Source organism: Podarcis raffonei, chromosome 17, assembly GCF_027172205.1.
Source record: "Podarcis raffonei isolate rPodRaf1 chromosome 17, rPodRaf1.pri, whole genome shotgun sequence".
Taxonomy (NCBI): Eukaryota; Metazoa; Chordata; class Lepidosauria; order Squamata; family Lacertidae; genus Podarcis; species Podarcis raffonei.
The window spans coordinates 2958128-2980189 of NC_070618.1; the positions used below are offsets into that span (position 1 = coordinate 2958128).

At 49.2% G+C, this 22062-nt stretch overlaps 2 protein-coding genes across 2 annotated transcripts in view; one reads left to right on the forward strand and one right to left on the reverse strand.

Moving 5' to 3' along the window:
- Positions 1-6219: 6219 nt before the first annotated feature.
- On the forward strand, positions 6220-19168 carry LOC128404597 (solute carrier family 25 member 36-A-like). Its single transcript, XM_053370292.1, has 7 exons — positions 6220-6280; positions 15202-15378; positions 15531-15608; positions 16326-16426; positions 17505-17571; positions 18083-18366; positions 18486-19168. The coding sequence occupies exons 1-7, from the start codon at positions 6240-6242 to the stop codon at positions 18680-18682; spliced, it is 945 nt and encodes a 314-aa protein (XP_053226267.1). The 5' UTR covers positions 6220-6239; the 3' UTR covers positions 18683-19168.
- A 1678-nt stretch (positions 19169-20846) lies between these two features.
- CLSTN3 (calsyntenin 3) overlaps positions 20847-22062 on the reverse strand; it is a 34045-nt gene continuing 32829 nt past the window's right edge. The window contains exon 18 of the mRNA XM_053370275.1: positions 20847-21226. Within this exon, the coding sequence (XP_053226250.1) occupies positions 21053-21226 (174 nt within the window). The 3' untranslated portion in view covers positions 20847-21052. The remainder of the gene's footprint in view (positions 21227-22062) is intronic.

Below are 22062 nucleotides of genomic sequence, written 5' to 3' on the forward strand. Positions count from 1 at the left end.
GGCACAGGTGGCGCTGTGGGTTAAACCACAGAGCCTAGGACTTGCCGATCAGAAAGTCAGCGGTTCAAATTCCTGTGACGGGGTGAGCTCCCGTTGCTCGGTCCCTGCTCCTGCCAACCTAGCAGTTCGAAAGCACATCAAAGTGCAAGTAGACAAATAGGTACCGCTCCGGTGGGAAGGTGAACGGCGTTTCCATGCGCTGCTCTGGTTCGCCAGAAGCGGCTTAGTCATGCTGGCCACATGACCCGGAAGCTGTACGCCGGCTCCCTCGGCCAATAAAGCGAGATGAGCGCCGCAACCCCAGAGTTGTTCGCGACTGGACCTAATGGTCAGGGGTCCCCTATAAGTTAGCACCAAAAACCTAGAACTTGACTCAGTAGCAGATTTGCAGCCGGTACAAATACTGCAAACAATATGCAAATATATAAACAATATGCTGACGATAGTTTGCCCCCACAAGCCCCCTAGCTGCTGTGTTCTGCATTAGCTGCCGGCCAGTCTCAAAAGACTTGAAGCTACCAGTGCATAGACAACTGGTCACACAACCCCAAACCAGGAATGGCTTTAGAGGTTAAGACGAGCGCTTTGACTTGGGCCAAAAATGGAGAAGCAGCCAAGGCAGGTGGAAAATAACTGGTGTCTTGGGATTCCATCAGCCAGTCCCAATTAAAAAGCTTGCTGCTCAGTCAGGGACCAACTGAAGTTTCTATTCCTGGACTATTTTCAAAGGCAGTCCCACATATTGCATGCTTTTGGGAGAAGGCCAGGGCTCACGGATATACGGAAGATCTAGGCTGTGCTGGGCAAGATGTATGTCTGCAATTCTAGAGAACTGTTACTAGTCAGAGCTGACTGTACTGAGTTAAAGGTAAAGGTAAAGGGACCCCTAACCATTAGGTCCAGTCGTGACCAACTCTGGGGTTGCGGCGCTCATCTCGCTTTACTGGCCGAGGGAGCCGGAGTACAGCTTCCAGGTCATGTGGCCAGCATGACTAAGCCACTTCTGGCGAACCAGAGCAGCGCACGGAAACGCCATTTACCTTCCCGCTGGAGCGGTATCTATTTATCTACTTGCACTTTGTGCTTTCGAACTGCTAGGTTGGCATGAGCAGGGACCGAGCAACGGGAGCTCACCCCGCCATGGGGATTCGAACCGCTGACCTTCTGATCGGCAAGTCCTAGGCTCTGTGGTTTAACCCACAGCACCACCCACGTCCTGTACTGAGTTAGATGTACCAACGTTCTGACTCAGTAAAAGGCCGTTTCTGATGTTCCGGTGCTGCAGTAACTGATAATAAAGAAACTGTTAGGAGCTCAAAGCTCTTCACATACGTAATTGTGGTACAATAGCACATTCAGGTATGCCAATATTGTACGGTGGGTATATTTATAGGAAGGAGCTGAGAGAACGATGGGTTGCCATACCAGAAATCACCCTATCAGGGAGTGAAGTTGGATGAAATTGGAGCCAGGCATTTTCCTGCTCATAGCTCACACCATTCTTCAGCTTCATCTGATGGGGCTCTAGCATTTATATAAAATCCCACTGTTATACCACAACATATTTGCACTAAAACAACTTCATCCCAGCAGGAATACTGGAATCTCCAGTATTCGGGGGGGGGGGGGGAATCCCTATTTTCATCAGATAAATGTTAAAGGGTATGGACCCACGAGCCAAGGAGATAAGTAACTACACACCCTCTAGAAGACATCTGAAGGCAGCCCTGTATGGGGAAGTTTTAAAACATGTTTTATTATGTTTCCATCACTGCGAGATGTGAGGTTACAGAGAACCAGGCAGAGGGCCTTCTCGGAGGCAGCACCCGCCCTGTGGAACGCCCTCCTATCAGATGTCAAGGAAATAAACAACTCTCTGACTTTTAGAAGACATCTGAAGGCAGCCCTGTTTAGGAAAGTTTTTAATGTTTGATGTTTTATTCTGTTTTTAGTCTGTTGGGAGTTGCCCACAGTGGCTGGGGAAACCCAGCCGAATGGGCGGGGTATAAATAATAATACATCATTATTATTATTATTATTATTATTATTATTATTATTAAACTGCTCAGAGTGGCTGGGGAAACCCAATCAGATGGGTAGGGTGTAAATAGCCTTTTTCTTCTTCGTCTTCGTCTTCTTCTTCTGTGATCACTAGTAGCCGAGTAAGATTGTCTTCCATAAACACGGTGTTAACAATGAGTCGGTAAGTGACTGTGGAGGCCAATTCTGGCTCCACACGTCCTTCCACAGTGGGGACATTGGTTCCCGGGCGGGAGTTGATCACGGCATGGATTTGCCAAGTGTGCCTTCCTCCTAGCACGTTTCTCCCTTGCGTCCTGAGTTCGAGTGTCTTCAAAGAAGTCCTCAATGGCAGAACAGGCGGATGATAACAAGCGGTGTAAATAGTATGATGATGATGGAATAGGATGTCCCTATTTTCAGTAGAGAAATGTTGGAAGGAATGGTACTTTAGAGGGGGCGCTACTGTAAATAAGGGTCTTGCCATGTGACACAGGCCTGTATCATCTTAAGAGAAGTACAGGCAGAGGTTGGTAACTTGAGGCACAAACACTTATAGTGGAGAAGCTTCCTTTTAGACCTCTTAAAAAGCCCCCTTTAAAAGGAAGTGCTTCCCAAGGAGAACTGTACCAGAGAGATATGAGCAGATTCCCTCTTGCATTGCCTAAAGGGCTGCAGGGCACCAGCCTGGGGAAGACCAGTAATTGGGACTAACTGTGAGACAGGGACCTCGTTGTGAACCAAGCGGCCGGGAGATGCCCACAGAAGATTCAAAGGGGCCACATTTCACTACCGACAGACGAACCAGGCATGTTAATCTGTTCTGGAGAACAAAGTACAACCTAGTCAGACTGGACTAGAGGGAGAGGGCAAATCCAGCCAGCTAGAAATAAAGACTTTGCCGGATCAGCTGGTACAAAATGCGTAGGCAGATATAAACAGTCCAGTGGTAAAAGCTGGGTCAGCCTAAGGTGTTTTGGCACTTGCGGCAAACCCCAAAATGGTGCACCCTCCCTGCCAGGGAAGAAGGGGGTGAGTGAAGATCTACACCAGGATCAAGACAGGAAGAAAGATTGATACTGGGATCTGCGGCTCTTGAGTATCCTGATGCCTGAGGTGGTCGCCTCACTTTGCCTCACAGGGAGACTGGCCCTGGGCAGAAGACTCAGCAAGTCTAGCAAACCTGGGATCAGCCTTCTGAGCTAGAAAAAGAGCAAACTTTTTAAGCGTGGAAGAGTTAACTAGGGTTTCCCAAACTTGGGTCTCCAGCTGTTTTTGGACTATATCCCATCATCCCTAGCTAACAGGACCAGTGGTCAGGGACAGTGCCGGATTTAGATATAAGCTAAACAAGCTATAGCTTAGGGCCCCACTCTCTTGGGGCCCCACAAAACATTTTAAGGAAAAAAACACCTGGATGTACATTTCCAAAATATAAGATAAAAAACAAATAAAATAAAACCTACGTACAGCAACAATGTTTTGTGTTGTGTAGGCTCCTATGATGTAAGTAATGGGCCCTGCCTGCTAGCCTGCTCCCTAAAATATCACAAAAAACAGCAACAATTTGTTGTTGACAAAGGACAACTGGGCACATAAAGGGCCCCATTACCTTCAGTACAGTGGTACCTTGGGTTACATACGCTTCAGGTTACATACGCTTCAGGTTACATGCTCCACTAAACCAGAAATAGTGCTTCAGGTTAAGAACTTTGCTTCAGGATAAGAACAGAAATCGGGCTCTGGCGGCGCGGCGGCAGCAGGAGGCCCCATTAGCTAAAGTGGTGCTTCAGGTTAAGAACAGTTTCAGGTTAAGAATGGACCTCCGGAACGAATTAAGTACTTAACCTGAGGTACCACTGTAGTTCAGGGTCTCATCAAACCTAAATCTGTCCCTGGTCAGGCATGATGGGAATTGTAGTCCAAAAGCAGCTGGAGACCCAAGCTTGGGAAACCCTGAGTTAAACCAACAGTCCTTGGTCAGATTAATCTACAGAAGTCCATTTCATTCAATGAGAAAAAATCTTTGGGAGGTCTATCTAAGCCCATTTCATGCTATATCTTGGAATGTTTGCTTATAGAGAAACAGAGAAGGGACATTTCCATGTTTGCACTACTGAGGTGCTACAACCCCCCCCCCCATTCTGCTGGAACTAAAGTGGTGCTTCTACAGGACTCTGTTATCTGACATTGCCATACACCAGGGCCAATAACTTTTGATACTCAGAATGAAATCTCATTCAGCAGAGTGTCCTCCCTGTGGCTTCTGCCTTCTTTTTAATTACTAGCCGCTCTTCACTGGGGGAGGAAGGGAGACTTTAATGGTTGGTTTCCCCTCGTAATTTCTGCCAACCCAGATGGCAGGTACCGTATTTTTTGCACCATAACACTCACTTTTTTCCTCCTAGAAAGTAAGGGGAAATGTCTGTGCGTGTTATGGAGCGAATGCCTGCGGGTGGCGGGGGGATATGCTGCAGTCGTGAGCAGAGGATCCATGGTTCCCCTTCCTTCCCTCTTCTGTGGTTACAAAGCATGGATCCACATGGATCCTCAGGATTTTTGCATTGGGCTACTCCAAACTCACTGTCAGATCACATGTCTGTGGCCACAGCATGAACCACAAAAATCATATATCCACTATTTCGTTTAGAATATTTTTTTCTTGTTTTCCTCCTCTAAAAACTACGTGCGTGTTATGGTCTGGTGCGTGTTATAGAGCGAAAAATACGGTAGTTTCCGAACATGACATCCCATATTCTTTCCAGTGTACAGTAGTTTGAATGTGACCAGTGGCCACTAGAGGGCAGGGTGTTTCATTTTTATTTTTTTTAAATTAAGATTCCGAAATAATAGTTAACCAACCAGCTAAGTCAACTTCTCTTGCTCCACAGTGTAGTTCTGAAACAAATAGATTCCTCTGCATTTGCAGGAGCAGTTTCACTTGAATATGTGACACTTATGCACACTTCAGTGGCTGGGCTCAGAGCCATCCCAGCACTATAATGTTCAGCAGCCCAAGACATCTTGTTGTTGTTGTTTAGTCGTGTCCCACTCTTCGTGACCCCCTGGACCAGAGCACGCCAGGCACTCCTGTCTTCCACTGCCTCCTGCAGTTTGGTCAGATTCATGTTTGTAGCTTCGAGAACACTGCCCAACCATCTCGTCCTCTGTCGTCCCCTTCTCCTGGTGCCCTCCATCTTTCCTAACATCAGGGTCTTTTCCAGGGAGTCTTCTCTTCTCCTGAGGTGGCCAAAGTCTTGGAGCCTCAGCTTCAGGATCTGTCCTTCCAGTGAGCACTCAGGGCTGATTTCCTTCAGAATGGAGAGGTTGGATCTTCTTGCAGTCCATGGGACTCTCAAGAGTCTCTTCCAGCACCAGAATTCAAAAGCATCCATTCTTTGGCGATCAGCCTTCTTTATGGTCCAGCTCTCACTTCCATACATCACTACTGGGAGAACCATAGTTTGAACTATACGGACCTTTGTTGGCAAGGTGATGTCTCTGCTTTTTAAGATGCTTTTCAAGACATCTTAGAACCACAAAAAGGAGCTTCACTCCCCTGGGAAAAGGGCTGAGGAAGATCTGCATCAGGAACAGGATGTGAGGAGACCAGCAGCGCCTCCTGCTTGCAGAGGACGTCCTAAGTTAAAGTGGGGACTTTCCTGGATCAAATCAGAAACGGGGAAGACTTCTGAAAAATGGGGACAAGTGGAAGATCTGGTTAGGGTACAAAATCACTGTTTTTTAAAAAGGAAAAAAAAAGGCAGAGCTAATGATTTGCTGGCTACGTACATTTCTTCCCTGCCCGCCGTCAGCAAAAGATTCCCGGGCGGTGCACCAAAAAAGTGAATAATGCAACTTAGTTTGCAGAGTTGCGTCAGAGAGGGCGGCATTTCAAGTAGACCTGCGACCCCCCTGGCACTTCTCCGAAGCCAGCCAAGCTCTGGGCGTCTCATACCCAGCCAGGGCTTCGGGAAACCGGAGCAATTCGGCTGTGATCGGAGGCGGAGCAAGCGGCGGCGAGAGGGCGGAGTGGGGTTTCGGGGGGCCGGGCACGAGGGCGGAGCTGCTCGGGACTCAGCCGGAAGCCGGAGGGCGCAAAGCACGCGGCACCCGCCTCGGAGCGCTCACGGGATCGCCTGTGCGCAAAGATCGGCGTGCCTGGTTCTCGACGGCGCGCACGGAAGAGAAGGCGCGGCGTTGCGCGGCACAGAGGAAGGATGCCCCGACGGAGCACCGCGCTGCACCTCGCTGCCGGCGGGTGAGTAGCCGCGAGGGAGCTTCTGGTGCGCGTCCCAGGCGCGTCTGCTCGTAATCGGGTCCGCGGGATTTGCTGCCAAGGGGAACGGGCGGCGACGGCGGAGCGCTCCGGCAGGGTCGGATCCGCCGCGTGCCCATGGCGTCCAAGCCTAGGACGCCGACCTTAGAGAGGCGCACGACTGACCTTGGAGGGGCACCGTTTTCGACAAGTTCCTTGTTGCCATAAAGTTCCGAAAATAGTTTGCTTTTATAGTATGAAATGTTTTCTCCTTTCTGTTTTGGAAAAGAGAAGTTTGCAATAATAATAATAATTGTGGGTGAAGAGATTTCGAGTTGCAGGGTTGGGAATGCGCCGGAATGGCAGCTGCCAGCCATAGTCATCTCGTAGAAACATGCAGTTGGGAGGGATCCTGAGGATCATCCAGTCCCCACGCCCTGCAATGCAGGAATATGCAGCTGACCCTTACGGGGATCGAACCTGCAACCTCGGCCTTGTCTGCGCTGCGCTGCAGCCAACTGAATTGTCCAGCTGTGTTTCCAGCAAAAAGACAGCCTAGTGCCCAGACTCTAAAGGAGTGAGGCCGGCTCACGTGTGGAAGTCAGTGTGTAGTAGCGCTCCTTCTTGTGGGAGGAATGGGGTAGGAGGAATGTGTCAGGATTGTGTGCCAGAAGGAAGAGAAAATGTCAGAGGTGTCGGATGCCTCTGCTTTTCTTGGTTCACTGTCAGTTGCTATCTTGGGCCCATTTGTGGTCACCTTCTCTTCCTGAGCCATTGCACCATGAATTCCGCACACTCCAGTTGTGCGAGGACTGCATGAAATGATCTGCAAGCCTATCCACGTGGGGAAACTTATCACCCATTCAGTGTGACCTGTACGATTCCCAGTCATCTTTACAACAGCTACCAGTATTACTACTGTTGTAGTACTGTGGGACGCGGGTGGCGCTGTGTGTAAAAGCCTCAGCGCCTAGGGCTTGCCGATCGAAAGGTCGGCGGTTCGAATCCCCGCAGCGGGGTGCGCTCCCGCTGCTCGGTCCCAGCGCCTGCCAACCTAGCAGTTCGAAAACACCCCCAGGTGCAAGTAGATAAATAGGGACCGCTTTATAGCGGGAAGGTAAACGGCGTTTCCGTGTGCTGCGCTGGCTCGCCAGATGCAGCTTGTCACGCTGGCCACGTGACCCGGAAGTGTCTCCGGACAGCGCTGGCCCCTGGCCTCTTAAGTGAGAGGGGCGCACAACCCCAGAGTCTGTCAAGACTGGCCCGTACGGGCAGGGGAACCTTTACCTTTAATGCTGATGAGAACCTGAGGCTGATGGAATACCGTATTTTTCGCTCTATAACACGCACCAGACCATAACACGCACGTAGTTTTTAGAGGAGGAAAACAAGAAAAAAATATTCTAAACGAAATAGTGGATATATGATTTTTGTGGTTCATGCTGTGGCCACAGACATGTGATCTGACAGTGAGTTTGGAGTAGCCCAATGCAAAAATCTTGAGGATCCATGTGGATCCATGCTTTGTAACCACAGAAGAGGGAAGGAAGGGGAACCATGGATCCTCTGCTCACGACTGCAGCATATCCCCCCGCCACCCGCAGGCATTCGCTCCATAACACGCACAGACATTTCCCCTTACTTTCTAGGAGGAAAAAAGTGAGTGTTACGGTGCAAAAAATACGGTAAGTGACCTGCCTGAATAAACAGTCCTATGCATGCTTGCCAGGAAGCACTTTGCATTTGTGCAAAAAAACCCAACAAGTTTTTAAGTCGTGTAATTGATTATTTATAGAGCCACCCGTCAGTGCATATGGTTTACAAAAAAGTGATATTTTAAAATACTGCATGGACTAATTAAAAAACAACAAGCAAAAATAGCCACATGAGTTGCACTCTTTGAGGACCTGCAAAGCAGCAATTGGCTCCTCTGTGCAAGCTTCTTAAAAATAAACTGAGGGTGCACTAACACAAGGAGCCTAAGCTAGCAGGATCAGAGGGAGGGAGCAAAGTTAATGGGGGTAACATTGGAGTGGAGTCCCCCAGACGATTGAATGGTGCCTTGTACACCTCCCTCTGGCAACTCCTCCAGCCAAGCTGGTGCCAAACATATTACTACTCTTGATTCCCGTGAGCAAGGAGCACACTGCCCAGGCTTACGCCTCAGGGAGGTCACTTTGGTGCTGCTGTTCAGCTTCACCCTGGAGGCACACTCCATTGTCTCTCAAGACAGAAAGATGCCAACAACTGCATTAATAACGGGGTTTATCTATTACTGTACCCATAAAATTGTTCACATTATCCAGCACCCATCCTTCACTGAGGCTGGCAGTCACAGAGGTCTGCTGAGCTTGGCCTGGTGATGGGATGGAGGAGATGGACCGGGCAGGTTCGATTCAACTTCTCCCACGGTTGAGATGATGAGTGTTTAAATGCCTATGTAAGTCGCAGAATTCAGCTTTCTGAGTACAGTGGACGCTCAGGTTGCGAACGTGATCTGTGCGGGATGCACGTTCGCAACCCGTGTCTGCGCACACACAGGTTGCAATTCGGCGCTTCTGCGCATGCGCAAAGCACGATGTAGCGTTTCTGCGCATGCGCGACCACCGAAACCCGGAAGTAACCCGTTCTGGTACTTCCGGGTTTCGGCAGTCCACAACCCGAAAAAACGCAACCCGAAGCGTCTGTAACCTGAGATATGACTGTACAGGATCTGAGCGCAGGATTTTAGTATGTTGATGTGGTGCTGCTGTTGTTTGAGTACTCAGCCCTGGGGAAGCTCTGGGGTTCTTGCCTTCATCTGTTCTTCCCCTTAAGTGGAGGCAGAAGCCTCTGGGAAGCCAGGTGCTATTTGTTGTATTAACTGATACAACTGTATTAACTGAAACGTGTAATATCTTGCCGTTCCCGTTGTGTTTATGAGAGTTTGACTATGCGGTTCCTCTGAGGCTGTGCTCTTATGAATACACTCAGGCAGTGGTATCTACCTCTGAAAAGGGTATTCTAGAGGGCATGTCTTAAATCTGTAGTGTTCACACCTGGGAATGCATAGTGCTGGGTTGTTGTTTTTCCCCCAGCAGGTGGACTACATTCAGGGTCAAACTGCACATTAAGTTCTTTAAAAACATGCTTAACGCAGCTGTTTTTATTTTAAAGCAAAAAGAGCCAGTTAGCCACCGTTGCTGGTAAGGGGAGGCAATTTAATATTGAACAGTAAATTACAATCTTTCATCTTTTCCTCTGCCCTGCTGGAAAAGAGGGGGAGGAGGGATCCCGTGAAACCCACCCTCTGGCGCAGTGTTAGAAACTCATTTGGCTAGGAGCCAAATGGCCCCCTTAAACCAAGGTTCCAGTTGAAAGTCCGGTTGCCATTTTGGGGCAAGACGACTCTAAAGTCTTATTTTTCAAATGATGGACTGACTGTGATTCATTCATCTGACTGGTTCAGTTGACAACCTTGAGCTAGGTTAAGAGCTTTGAGAACTTAAAAGAAGAAAAGTCACTTGATCCAACGACAGTCCATATATATATTGGCCCATTCCGACCTCTTTTTGTTAGTGGTGACCGCTCAGGCTTCACAGAAAAAAGGAATTTGGTTCCAGAAATTCATTCCGATTGTGCAGATGAAATGTAAGTGATAGAATTCTACAGGATGGAGTATTTGTGTGTGAAAACAGTCCAGATCCAATGATCCCCAAATGTTGGAAATGTCAGGTACCATAGGTGCCAACTCCCTGGGTGCCCGAGCACCCACAAAATTCCCCCTTGAAGGGGCCGGGCACCCACAAAGTTCAGTGCCAGGGCCATGCATGCTGCATGGCACCCATGGTCAGGGGGCCAAGTTGGCACTCCTGGCACCCAGGCATCTTCACTTAGTTGCAAGTGGTTGAAATGTGACTGGCTAATTTCAAACCCTGTGTGCCACCCAACCACAACCCCACCCTTGGTAATTTTTGCCAGCTTTGCCTGCCAAGGTAGTGCCATAGCTCACGTTCTTCCAAAGTAGTGGAACTTCTCTTGAAATCTGCCGACTCCCAGCTGGTTATATCTTCAGGAAAAGCATGGGCCCTTTGTCTCCAGAGACCCTGCACACTATCACAACCTTCTAAATGGCTATATCCAAAATATCCCTCTGAAGCAGAATGGGAACAACATCTTACTGGGGCCGGGTACAAGAAAATGGGTTCTGCCTGGCAAATAGGGACAGCAGGAGCAAGTGGATTTCGGCTACTCCTTTTTCTCTACCAGCTGCGCTGCTTACTCTGAAAACCCGGTTGTCCTCCTTCATACGGCGTCCTCAGAACAACTCTGGAAGGTTATTCCTGGCCTAGCCTTCCAACTGCCCAACAGCTGTTCACACCCAGCCTCTCTGACCTGCTACCCTTCTGCTAACTCAAGCTGCGCATGCGCACATCCCTTGAGATGGCAAAGGGGGCTTTGCTTGCGAGAAGCATCTCTGCAAGCTGAGCAGAAGACAGACACAGTTGGTTAGGTCTTTGGTTCGTGGCCAGGTCTCTCTCATCGTCATCTGTCTATATTCTGCGACGGTAGAAGAACGGGAGGCTCAGGGTTGGGCCAGCAAAGGCCATCTAAAGATGTTTCATCTTCTCTCGGCAAACAAGGCCTCTGAACGGAAGGAGAAATAATTGGTTTCTTTCTGCCAGCCTTGTTGCAGGAATTGCTGTATCCATTGGAAACAGTTTCCATGGTGCATTTAAAAAATGTACTTAGTTATTTTCTCCTTTTGGAGGCAACCGTTTTCCCGCTGTGGTATCGTTTATTTATTTGCAAGAATTGTAAGTGGTGTACACACTGTACTTATAGTTAAAAGATTTATATATTAGGCAGAGTTTCCAGGTGGTTTTCAAATGAAAGAAAGGAGGGAGGGGAAGGGGTGATGGAGTTAGGAGACCCTCTTTCTGGCATTGGGGACACGTCCTAGTCCTGGTTCTCACAAAAATCAAGCGAAATAGTAAACCTGTTTCTGCACAGGTTGTGCCCAGATGCAGGTAGGGAGTTCACAAGGTTGAGCTCTCCTTGCTTTAAAATAAAATAATGCTATCCCCGCAAGCAGAAAGCAAGCATGTCAGGGAAAATGTGTCATCCTGATAATCTAGTTATTGGTGCAGAGGCTTTGTTGCTTTTGTATGGAAGAGCATCCAGTCGTGTCAGCTCTGCCTGCTTGCTGCCTGAAGTATTGCAGGCCAGACACAAGCTTGTCTGCTGCTAGTGAGAATGCGAATGTATAGGCAGATGTTTCAAGGTATCCAGCTACTGGTTAGTGATCTCATCTCAGCCACTGACTCCCAGTTTCTAACTGTTAGGAGGCTCAGGACGGTTATTCAGAGGCAAACAACAACAGCCCTTGCCTACACGAAGAGGTCATTCCGCAGTGCTTCAAAAACTCTTCCCGGCAATGACATTTTAAAGCAAGCCTCTGAGCATGTGAAGAGTGAGGTGTGGCCACCAGGTTAAAATCACCCTGGTGGGAGAACTGGATTGTTCCAAGGGATCCCCGTGGAGCCTGTGTTCAGGGTCGAAAAGGTGTGCAATGGCTTTGAACACACCCACAGCTGCTCTGTTGCATCACTTGCCAGTGCAAACTTCGCCAAGGCAAATACCCTTCATGAATGTGGAGCGGTAAATCGAGAACCTCTCACCTCGCCAGGATTCGCTCACTCAGCTAATGTCAAACCCAAACCACAGGCTGCTGCTGTCAGTTAAGGGCTGTCCCAGCAAGGGGGCCGGTTGCGTAAAGTGCAAAGCACGTCCCGGCCAAATTGGGGCAGCTCCCGCCGCCGCCTCCAGCTCTCCCTCTCCTCCCTGCGCGCTGGCAGTGCGTCACACAGACACCCTTTGGATTTGCCAATGATTAGCACACTGACGTCTTGGCTCCCGCCTGCTGTGAGCAGGGCTCCAAAGTCCACAGGGGAGGAGGTGGCCCAAACGTCTCAACTTTGCATTCTGGCATTGCCCAACACGCTTCGTTCTGCTGCGAGGCTTCCCCATGTCGCCACAGCCAGCGGGCACGGGGCGATCTTTGGAGCCTGGCAAAAGGAACAGATCCTTCTGTATGTTGGAGAGCAACCTCGTCCAATGTAGTAGAGATTGCTTCTGAGCAATCCAGCCTCACGCTGGGAATTCTCAGCTCAGGTGGCTGAGGTGGAAATGGATTGATTCTGGATTCATTAATCCAGAGCCGGTTTCTGTGGCTCTGGCTCTGCACATAGCTAGCACAGCAGCCCCACAGCTCCCTAGTATAGATTAACCCCCAATGGAATGCAGCCTTCAAGAGGAAAAAAGATTCCTATTCCTCTTGACACCCAACACCCTTTTTAAATGTGTTATGGGGGTGGGGGGAGGTTATTCATCATCATCAAACCTTTATTGGCATCACTTACAAACATTCAGAGAGGGACGCAGGTGGCGCTGTGAGTTAAACCACAGAGCCTAGGGCTTGCTGATCAGAAGGTTGGCAGTGCGAATCCCCGCGACGGGGTGAGCTCCCGTTGCTCGGTCCCTGCTCCTGCCAACCTAGCAGTTTGAAAGCACATCAAAGTGCAAGTAGATAAATAGGTATCGCTCTGGCGGGAAGGTAAACGGTGTTTCCGTGCGCTGCTCTGGTTCGCCAGAAGTGACCCGGAAGCTGTACGCCGGCTCCCTCGGCCAGTAAAGTGAGGTGAGCGCCGCAACCCCAGAGTTGGCCACGACTGGACCTAATGGTCAGGGGTCCCTTTACCTTTACCTTACAAACATTCAGAATAAATAGGCCAGTGCAATCTCGTCACCATTTCAGCAGTACAGTCATTTGCCAAAGGGAAGAAGAGGCGAGCAATCTATTTCATCTCTGTGGGTCTCCAGCAAGGGCAGGATCCTGTAGCGTACTTCAGTGACAAAAAATCAAATAGAGGAACTTAGCTACTGTCTTGGTAAGCTCCTGGTCTCTCCCCTGTAACAAGAAGCATATAACTTCTGTCTCTGGTTTCCATGTTGGAATATGTAGATGGTCTAAAAATTGTTGGCGGAGATCATCATACATTTTACATTTAAGGGCCACGTGAGCTAGAGTTTCCACCAGATGGGCATCACATGGGCAGATCCTATCTCCTCCTGCCATACCTGCGAACCTACCCAAAGGAGGTTAGAAGGATTAGAATTGAACCTAGCCAGCGGGGTGGGGGGTGTTATTGGGTTGTTCTTGTTTCCAGTTTATTATGCATTTTGCGATTTTATATTGTGATTTTATGTTGTGAAACACCCGGGTATAGAGCAGTCTAATAATAATAATAATAATAATAATAATAATAATAATAATTCCTGATCTGTCCCAACTCTTTCCTATCTTTGAAATGGAAAACCTCAAATCATTCCCCAAACGTGCAAATCGATTGGAAAACCTCTCCCCGCCCCCTCTGGATCCTCATTACAGAATTATACTGTGCAACCATATGTGTTCTATTCCTGCACTGAGAGAATACTATAAGCATTTGTACTAGGCTGTGAATATACAGCCCATTCTGATGCAACTCAGAGCTAGGATGATGGACCCCCCCCCGAAGATTTTCTGCTTTCCTCGGGGCTTTAGCAAACACCACCACATCCTGATAGACCTTGCCGTCCTCTTAGTTGGACATCAGAACCGTTTGCTCAAAATCTACAGTTTAATTTCATTGTAATAATGAGATCTATCTTCCACTCCAATATTTCTTTTTACATTTTCTAAATATGAGATGCCCCCCCCCGCAGAGAAACAGAACTTCCCATAATATCCCACGAAGATTCTAACAGCTTGAAGGCAATGACTCAAAGAGCAAAGGCCTTCTTCGAGAGCGCAAGACTTTCAAAAGAGGCAGCGTTTCAAACCCAATTTGAAAATATCTGAGGTCTTTTCAGTTTTTATCTGGTCATACATTGCCCCCACTTTTCGTCTCCCAGGCTCCTGGTCTAGTTTAACATGTACATTAACTAGAGGGGCACAGATTCTTCACACTGATAACGAAATTTCAGACAGTTTTGGTGATTCTTGTGGATAGCATTTAGAATTTGGACTGCGTGCTTGAATCATAATTTGCTTATACTGCCACTGATGTCAGTTGCCCTGTGACCTTCTGGGGAAGGGCAGGTTAAGAAAATATTAATAGACAAATGAAGCCCCTTCTCATGAGACTTTGGGGGCACTCCTGCTGCGAAGAGCCTTTGAAGCATTGAGGAATGACCTCTTCATGTAGGCATATATCTTAATTTTAAGATAGGGGCGCGGGTGGTGCTGTGGTCTAAACCACAGAGCCTAGGGGTTGTTGATCGGAACGTCGACAGTTTGAATCCCCGAGATGGGGTGAGCTGCAGTTGCTTGGTCCCTGCTCCTGCCAACCTAGCAGTTCAAAAGCACAAAGTGCAAGTAGATAAATAGGTACCACTCCGGCGGGAAAGTAAACGGTGTTTCCGTGCACTGCTCTGGTTCGCCAGAAGCGATCATGCTGGCCACATGACCCGGAAGCTGTCTGTGGACAAACGCCGGCCCCCTCGGCCTATAGAGCGAGATGAGTGTGCAACCCCAGTCGTCCACGACTGGACCTAACGGTCATGGGTACCTTTACCTAATTTTAAGATCTTTAAATTTATTATTATTATACTCTTCTCCTTTTCACATCATCATTATAATTCCTGTTGTTGTTGTTATTTTTTTAATTGTCAATGTTTAGTCAAAACCTGATAGCGAGTCCATATCTTTACCTTGTTTCTGTAGGTATAACCTAAATGGTTCCCAGTCTTCCTTAAAATCTCTGTTGCCCTTTTCTCGAATTCCCAGTCGTCTTCACTTGATTGCAAGTGGCAAATGGTCAGGTGCAAAAGGCGCCTGGCTCATTTTGAACACTGCCTCTGAACCTTGCCCTGACCCTGCATTTCCTCTTCCCTCTTCCCAGATTTGGTGGCACGGCTGGAGCCATCTTGACCTGCCCTTTGGAGGTGGTGAAGACCCGCCTGCAGTCTTCCTCGCTGGCCGTGAGGCCGCTGTGCCTTCCTGCGGTGCAGATGCAAGGGGTGAACGGAGCACTGATCCGCCCCGGACTGCCCTCCATAGGGGCTCTTCAGCTCTTGAGGTGAGCGGCTGAGACAGGAATAGCTGTGGGGGATCCTTGTGGGATTCCCTTCTTTTGTACCTCCGCTTGCGGTGGCGGCAGCAGCTTTTCCTGCCCCCCCCCCGAGGCAGAGGGCGGAAACTGACCTTCTCGTTCGTTCTCTCCTTTCACAGAACCATCCTAGAGAAAGAAGGGATCCGCTCCCTCTTCCGAGGCCTGGGGCCCAATGTAGTCGGAGTTGCACCTTCCAGGTAAAATCCTGTTTACAAGGGCAGGGTTCCTGTTCCTGGTTCCCCAAGCGGAACTTTCACAGGGATTCTCATTGAAATGAACCTTCAAAAGGGTCCAGAAATCTCCTGCTAGGGTTGGGTGATACCTGGTTTTCAACATCGTGATAGAGCACCAGCTAAACATCGTGATATATCGCGATGTCTGAAATAAGGATGGAGCTATGTAGAGGCATCGGCTGGCTTCACGGTTTTCCGGCATTGTGATTTTTGCATAGTGCGTGCACACCCACCCACCCTGATTCATGATATATTGCCAGGTCAAAAACTATGAAACCGATATCACGATATGGGCTAAAGGGGGACACATCTGAGACCCATGACCTTGGGTTGTGCAGTCTGCTGGTGGGTGACCAAACAACGGGGTACTTGAGTCATGCATTTGTCTAGTTTTTTTAGGCCTCTGAGCCTTTTCGATGCTTTTCCTGTAAACAGCAGATCATTGTTCGTACAGAGCAGAATCCGGAGGAGAGACAGTAAGCATGCAAATGAGCACTTCTGGGCAGCACAGACGTCACATTCACATGAGAAGGAATCGAGAGCTGCTTTCAGCCTTTAAACCCCCTGAATCTGGGCAAGAGCGCAGGCTTAGCTGGGCAAATCTAGAGCAGATTGCTTGTTGTTGCTTCTGTGGGTTAAGTAGCTTAAAAGGACTCAACTCCTTTTCCTCCCCTTTTCCAGGGCCATTTATTTTGCTGCTTATTCGGGCGCCAAGGAGAAACTCAACACGGTGTTTGCGCCAGAGTCTAAGAAGGTTCACATGCTTTCGGCAGCCTGTGCAGGTAAAATGCACATCTGTTTGGGTGTCCTTGGGTTATTTCACCTGTTGTGTTCCGAGCTTTGAAGAAAGGTCAAGATAATGTTTTTTTAAAAAATAAATATGATTTACCGCAGCAAGGAGTAAAGGAAGGCTCCTAGATACACATTTGTGCATGTGTGCTATGCAGCAGCAGACAGTGTGGCAGAGCAGCACTGCTTACCTGACCTCCTGGTTATGTCACTGCAGCACAGCTGGATGGAGAGGAGTGTGGCAGCAGCATGGTTGGCATGGTAGATCCCGCAGTGTGCCAACCTTGCCACTGCTGCACCCTTCTCTGCCCAGTGTGCTGCAGCGACCTCAGCTGGAGTTCAGATGAGTGGCATAACCGCACACCTTCAAATTCTGGGGTTACAGGTGCTGGGAAGCTGCAGCTGGCAGCGGGTTGTATATATGTGGCAAAGCAGGGATGCGTACCATCTTCATATATGCCTGATAATACAGTGGCACCTCGGTTTTCAAACGTCTCCATTGACGAATATTTCAGTTTTCGAACGCCATAAACCCAGAAGTAAATGGTTCGGTTTTCGAACGCGCCTCAGAAGTCGAACCGGAAACGCAGCTTCCATATGGAGTTTTCCGTTTTGAGGCTTCCCTACTGAGTTTTTTGTTTTCGAACATTTCGGAACTTAAACGTTCTTCCGGAACGGATTACGTTCGAAAACCGAGGTACCACTGTATGGGTGAATGCATTTTCTTCCTTGCATCTGTGAAGGGGATGTTGCAGGTTTGAAGCAGCCCATTGCCTCCTTTTTTCTGTTTTAAGTGCTAAGAAATGAGGTCAGGCAGAGGTGGAGAGTGACAAAGGGGAAGGCAGAATGAAAGCTAAAATCCATTGGTAGAACTCACAGTCTGAGTTAAGCTCTTGCACAGCCGCCACTGAAATCTATGAAACAGTTAAGCTTGTAATTTCATCCCATTGAGATCAGCTGGATATGAAAACTTTGGATTAGATGCCAGAGAACCTCAGAACAGGTCCCTACAGATTGCAAATGTCTCCCACAAAGCACAAGTTTCACCTTGGTACCTTCTCCTTCCTGCAGGAGTCACTTCTTCCACTTTGACAAACCCCATCTGGCTGGTGAAGACCAGAATGCAGCTGGAAGCCAGGTAAGGAAATCCTGGCTGCTTACCAGTTCATAACATTGTTTTGAGCCACCGGGACTGGCAGAATTTGATTCCGGACATAATGGAAGACTGGTAGGCAAGACAAGCCACTTGAACATAACGGCAGGAGGGCAATTGGGTGTATGCTGCAATTCCACCGAAGCTCAGAATTTGGCACGGAGCACAGAATTCTGCTGCCTAAGAACCCGAGTAGTCCCCCCCCCCAATCTCTTTGAAGTTGCAGTAGCCAAACGAGTTCTGGGTCAGATTTCACATGGTTAGAAGGTGGGGCAATAATCCTCCTGCCCCCTCACTGACCAGAAGCCAAATCAAGCATGCAGAATAAGAAACAACGAACATGCACAGTGTCTCTTGATTTCTGCGATTTGTACAGGTTGCGGAATTCAGTTTCTCGGAATTCAAGTTGCCAGGGCACATTTCACTTTTAATGCAGTTTAGTGCATTAAATGAGTAGAGCTCAGCAGTTCCCGACTGCGTTTTCTGTTCTCTGCAGGGCCAAAGACGAGCGGCGCACCAGCGGCTTCCAATGCGCCTTGCGCATTTATCACACGGAGGGCCTGCGAGGCTTTTACCGTGGGATCACTGCCTCATACGCTGGTGTCTCTGAAACCATCATCCATTTTGTTATCTACGAGGCCCTGAAGCAGCGACTCAGAGAGCATCGGTCGTTCCTGACTCCGACTCCTGTCTTTTCCCCAAGCAGCCAGGACTTCCTTGGGCTGATGGCAGCAGCCGCCGTTTCCAAAACATGTGCATCATGTATTGCCTACCCACACGGTGAGCTGCTCTGTGTTCCAGGCTCTCCCCCCCCCAACCTGTCTGGCCAGAACTGGAGGAGCTTTCTCCAGAGGACTGGATAACTAATCTCTTTTCTCTGTCCTTCCTGCTCCCTGCAGAGGTCATCCGGACGCGGCTGAGAGAAGAGGGCTCGCGTTACCGCTCCCTTGTGCAAACTCTGCAGCTTGTGGTCCGAGAAGAGGGCCCCTGCGCTCTTTACCGTGGGCTCCTGACTCATCTGACCCGCCAGATCCCCAACGCGGCCATCGTCATGGTCACCTATGAACTAATCATTCATTTGGCAACCAAAATGTGATGCTTCCCCCTCCCTGAGAATTGGCTATTGTTGGCATGTGGCTTTAGGAATGTGAAGCCTTGATAACGATGATCACATTTCCCTGTTCCATGGTTCGATGATGCCGTGGGAAAGGCTTGAAAGCTAGTGGCCTGTCTGTAATCTTTTGTTTGCGAGCCTCGGTAACTGAAGGATGGCTTCAACTGTGCTGGGCCTCTCATCAGATGCCTTAAAAGACATCAGTGGGCAAGGGACCACTCAAAGATGCAGTTGGACAGATGCAAGAGTTTTATATGCAGAAGGAACAGTGCCTAAATGTATGCGTACGGAGGGTGGCTCGGTTGGCAAACGCTCTTCCCCAGTGCCCCTGCCTGGCCAGGCTCCAGTGTGCTGGTTGTGCAATTCAGGGCAGAGGAGGAAAGGGTTCTGCTCTACTTCCCCTGTGGCCCGAGTCCGGCTTGCCAGTTGGCCGGGAAGGCAGAGGGCTTGTACGGAAGCCACGTAAAATGAAAGAAAAGCACCAGGGAATTTTCTCCAGGAAGCAGAGCGGTGCACCAGTCGTTAGTCTCAAAGGGAGGACTCCCCTGGCAGTGACACCCTGCAATGGCCTCCCACTCTTGCCGAAGACATTGATCTTTCCCTCCTTCCCTTTTGAGTTTGCCGCTGGCAACTTGCCATCTCCTGAAGGCAGGCAGGACAGCTGTGCCCTTGGAAGTTCAGGGTCAGCTCCTGGGCCCTGCTCACGGAAGCACAGAAGCAACATGGTCAAAGAGCCCTGGGGGTTGTGGTCCCTGCTGTAAAGAGAAACGGTTCTCTGTGGACAACTGGCCTTGCTTATGTATGTATTCCACTGTAGAGCTTGCCTCCCTAACAGGAGGGTCATGGGGAGAACAAAGGCATCTAGGATGGGGTATCTTTCAAGGGGGCAGGATGTTTCTGCTTCAGTGGGGTGAAGAGCAGCCTGAAGGTAAAATTTGGTGTGTCCTCCTGTGCGTAGCTTTATGGGGGTTCACTGACTTCTGACTCCATTTGTTGCATAGGAGTAAGGATGCAACACATTATTAGACAAACCGAAATTATTATATGTTTTAAGTTAATGTTTCTTTGTGTTTTTTAATAAAGTATTTTATTAATTAAAAAAAACACCAATGTAAACACAGTTCATTTGGTAGAGTATGAGAACTCTCTTAATTTCAGGGTTGTGGGTTCGAGCAGCAAGCTAAGCAAAAGATTCCTGCATTGCAGGGGGCTGGACTAGATGACTCTGGTGGCCCCTGCCAACTCCACAATTCTATGATTGCTCTTTACTAGGATCTGGTGCCAGACTCTTCTACATTGTTAAGACTCAGCCAGGAGCCCAGAGGATAGGGAGACCCTCTTATTGAACCATCGCCGGAAGCAACCATTGGGGCAACCAAATCCTTTTCTTACTAATGAGATATTAGAAGACCCTCAGCCTTTATCCCTTTTCTGTTCTTATAATTCCTGCATGGGGTGGAGAAGTTATTAAAAGAAGAAAGCTATCTCACTGAAGGAAGAACGCCCATTATTCCAGACCTTACATTTTTAAATCCTTTTTTATTTTAAAATCTGCTCCATTTTTCTTCTTCACATCATGTATTTCCTTCACTCGTTATTGGAATATTATTGACAATTTTACAAAGCGACACAAGCTGCAGGTCTTTTTTGTTTGTTTGTTTCTTTGCATCAAACAAGAAAACAAGAATGAACCTCAAACAACGACATTGAAAAAATATACAATATATATATATATAGTATCTTGGGGCGTCTTGTCGTACCTCTGGGTTTGCTGCCGCCGCCCCAATTCCTGCTCCTCTCCCTTTAATCATGCCAATCCAGTTTACCCTTCTCTGGAGCGAAGGGGGTCCTCTGCTGGAGACCAGAGTTAGGGGGCTATGCCCCACTTGAGCTGAAGCAAGCGGCTGGAGAGGTGGGAGGAGCCAAGGACCTGGTCAAAGAGAGGCTCCTCCCCCTGGGCGCTGCTATCAAAAGGCAGAACTGGGCCTATGCTGGGGCAAGGTCAGGCGGACATCTCAAGAGCCAGATTTTATTTTGGGGAGGGGGCCAAATCTGAGGCACGAGGCACCATTAATCCACCGTGATGCTCTGGCACAGCTTCTGTTCCACTTGTGCAGGAGAACTTCCCGGTGGATTGTGCTCCGTGTTAATTCGTGGCAAGGGAAGGTGCCAATTGGATTCTCTGCCTCATGCTCCAAAATCTCATGTCTTGGGGGTCAGCCTCCGCTGTGCAAATACAAGAGGTCTGGAGAATGCAGCGCGGGGGGTGGGAAGAGGAGGGGGGGAGGCCAGACACATACCCCCGCCCCCCAATGACTAAACATAAGCAGGACCTCCCTCTCTCGCTGGCCTCTAGAAGCGGCAAGGGGCATCGTGCTTGCCCACAATGCGCTGGTCATCGGCCACGTCGCTGCCTGGGCTGTCAGGTGATTCAGAGTCACTGCTTTCCTCTTCCTCCTCTTCAGCTACTTCTCTGATGGTCGACCCAGAAGCCTCTGCTGCCCTCTCCTGGCAGCTCTGGTATGACTAGAAAGAGAAGGTAAAAAGGTAAAGGACCCCTAGACGGTGAAGTCCAGCCAAAGGCGACTATGGGATGTGCCGCTCATCTTGCTTTCAGGCCGAGGGAGTTGGCGTTTGTTCACAGACAGCTTTCTGGGTCATGTGTCCAGCATGACTAAACCGCTTCTGGCGCAATGAAATACAGGGACGGAAACCAGAGCACACAGAAACGCCTTTTACCTTCCCACCGCAGTGGTACCTATTTATCTACTTGCACTGGCATGCTTTCGAACTGCTAGATTGGCAGGAGCTGGGACTGAGCAACGGGAGCTCACCCCGTCGTGGGGATTCGAACCGCCGACCTTCTGATCGGCAAGCCCAAGAGGCTCAGTGGTTTAGACCACAGCGCCACCTGCATCCCTAAAAAGAAGGAGGAAGTGACAATCGAGCAAAAGGCTTGGAATAGCCAGGGAAAAGGCCAGAACTATTTTGGCTGGCTGGCTGAAGGCAGGCTGAGAGGTGCCTTGGACAGAACCGTAGCTACGGGGAGGCTAGCCAGGGGTTTTGCCCCAGTTGAAGCCTTCAGAGGGGTGCCCTGAGACTCCCAGCCTATGTGTGTGTGTACACAAATGTGTATGAAGGGGGTGCCAAACTGGGTCTTTGACCGCGGTGAAATCTGGACTCACTCCCAACGGTGTAGTGTTGGTTGTCACCGCCTGGGGCAGGCGCATGTGCTGGGCATGGGGGGTCCAGCCCAGCCCTCCCCACTGCAGTGACCCCATTGGAGAAAGCAGGGAGCCTGGCTGGCCAACGTGGCCCTTGACTGGTGAAGAGGAGCACTGGGCTGGGCTTCTCTGGGGTCA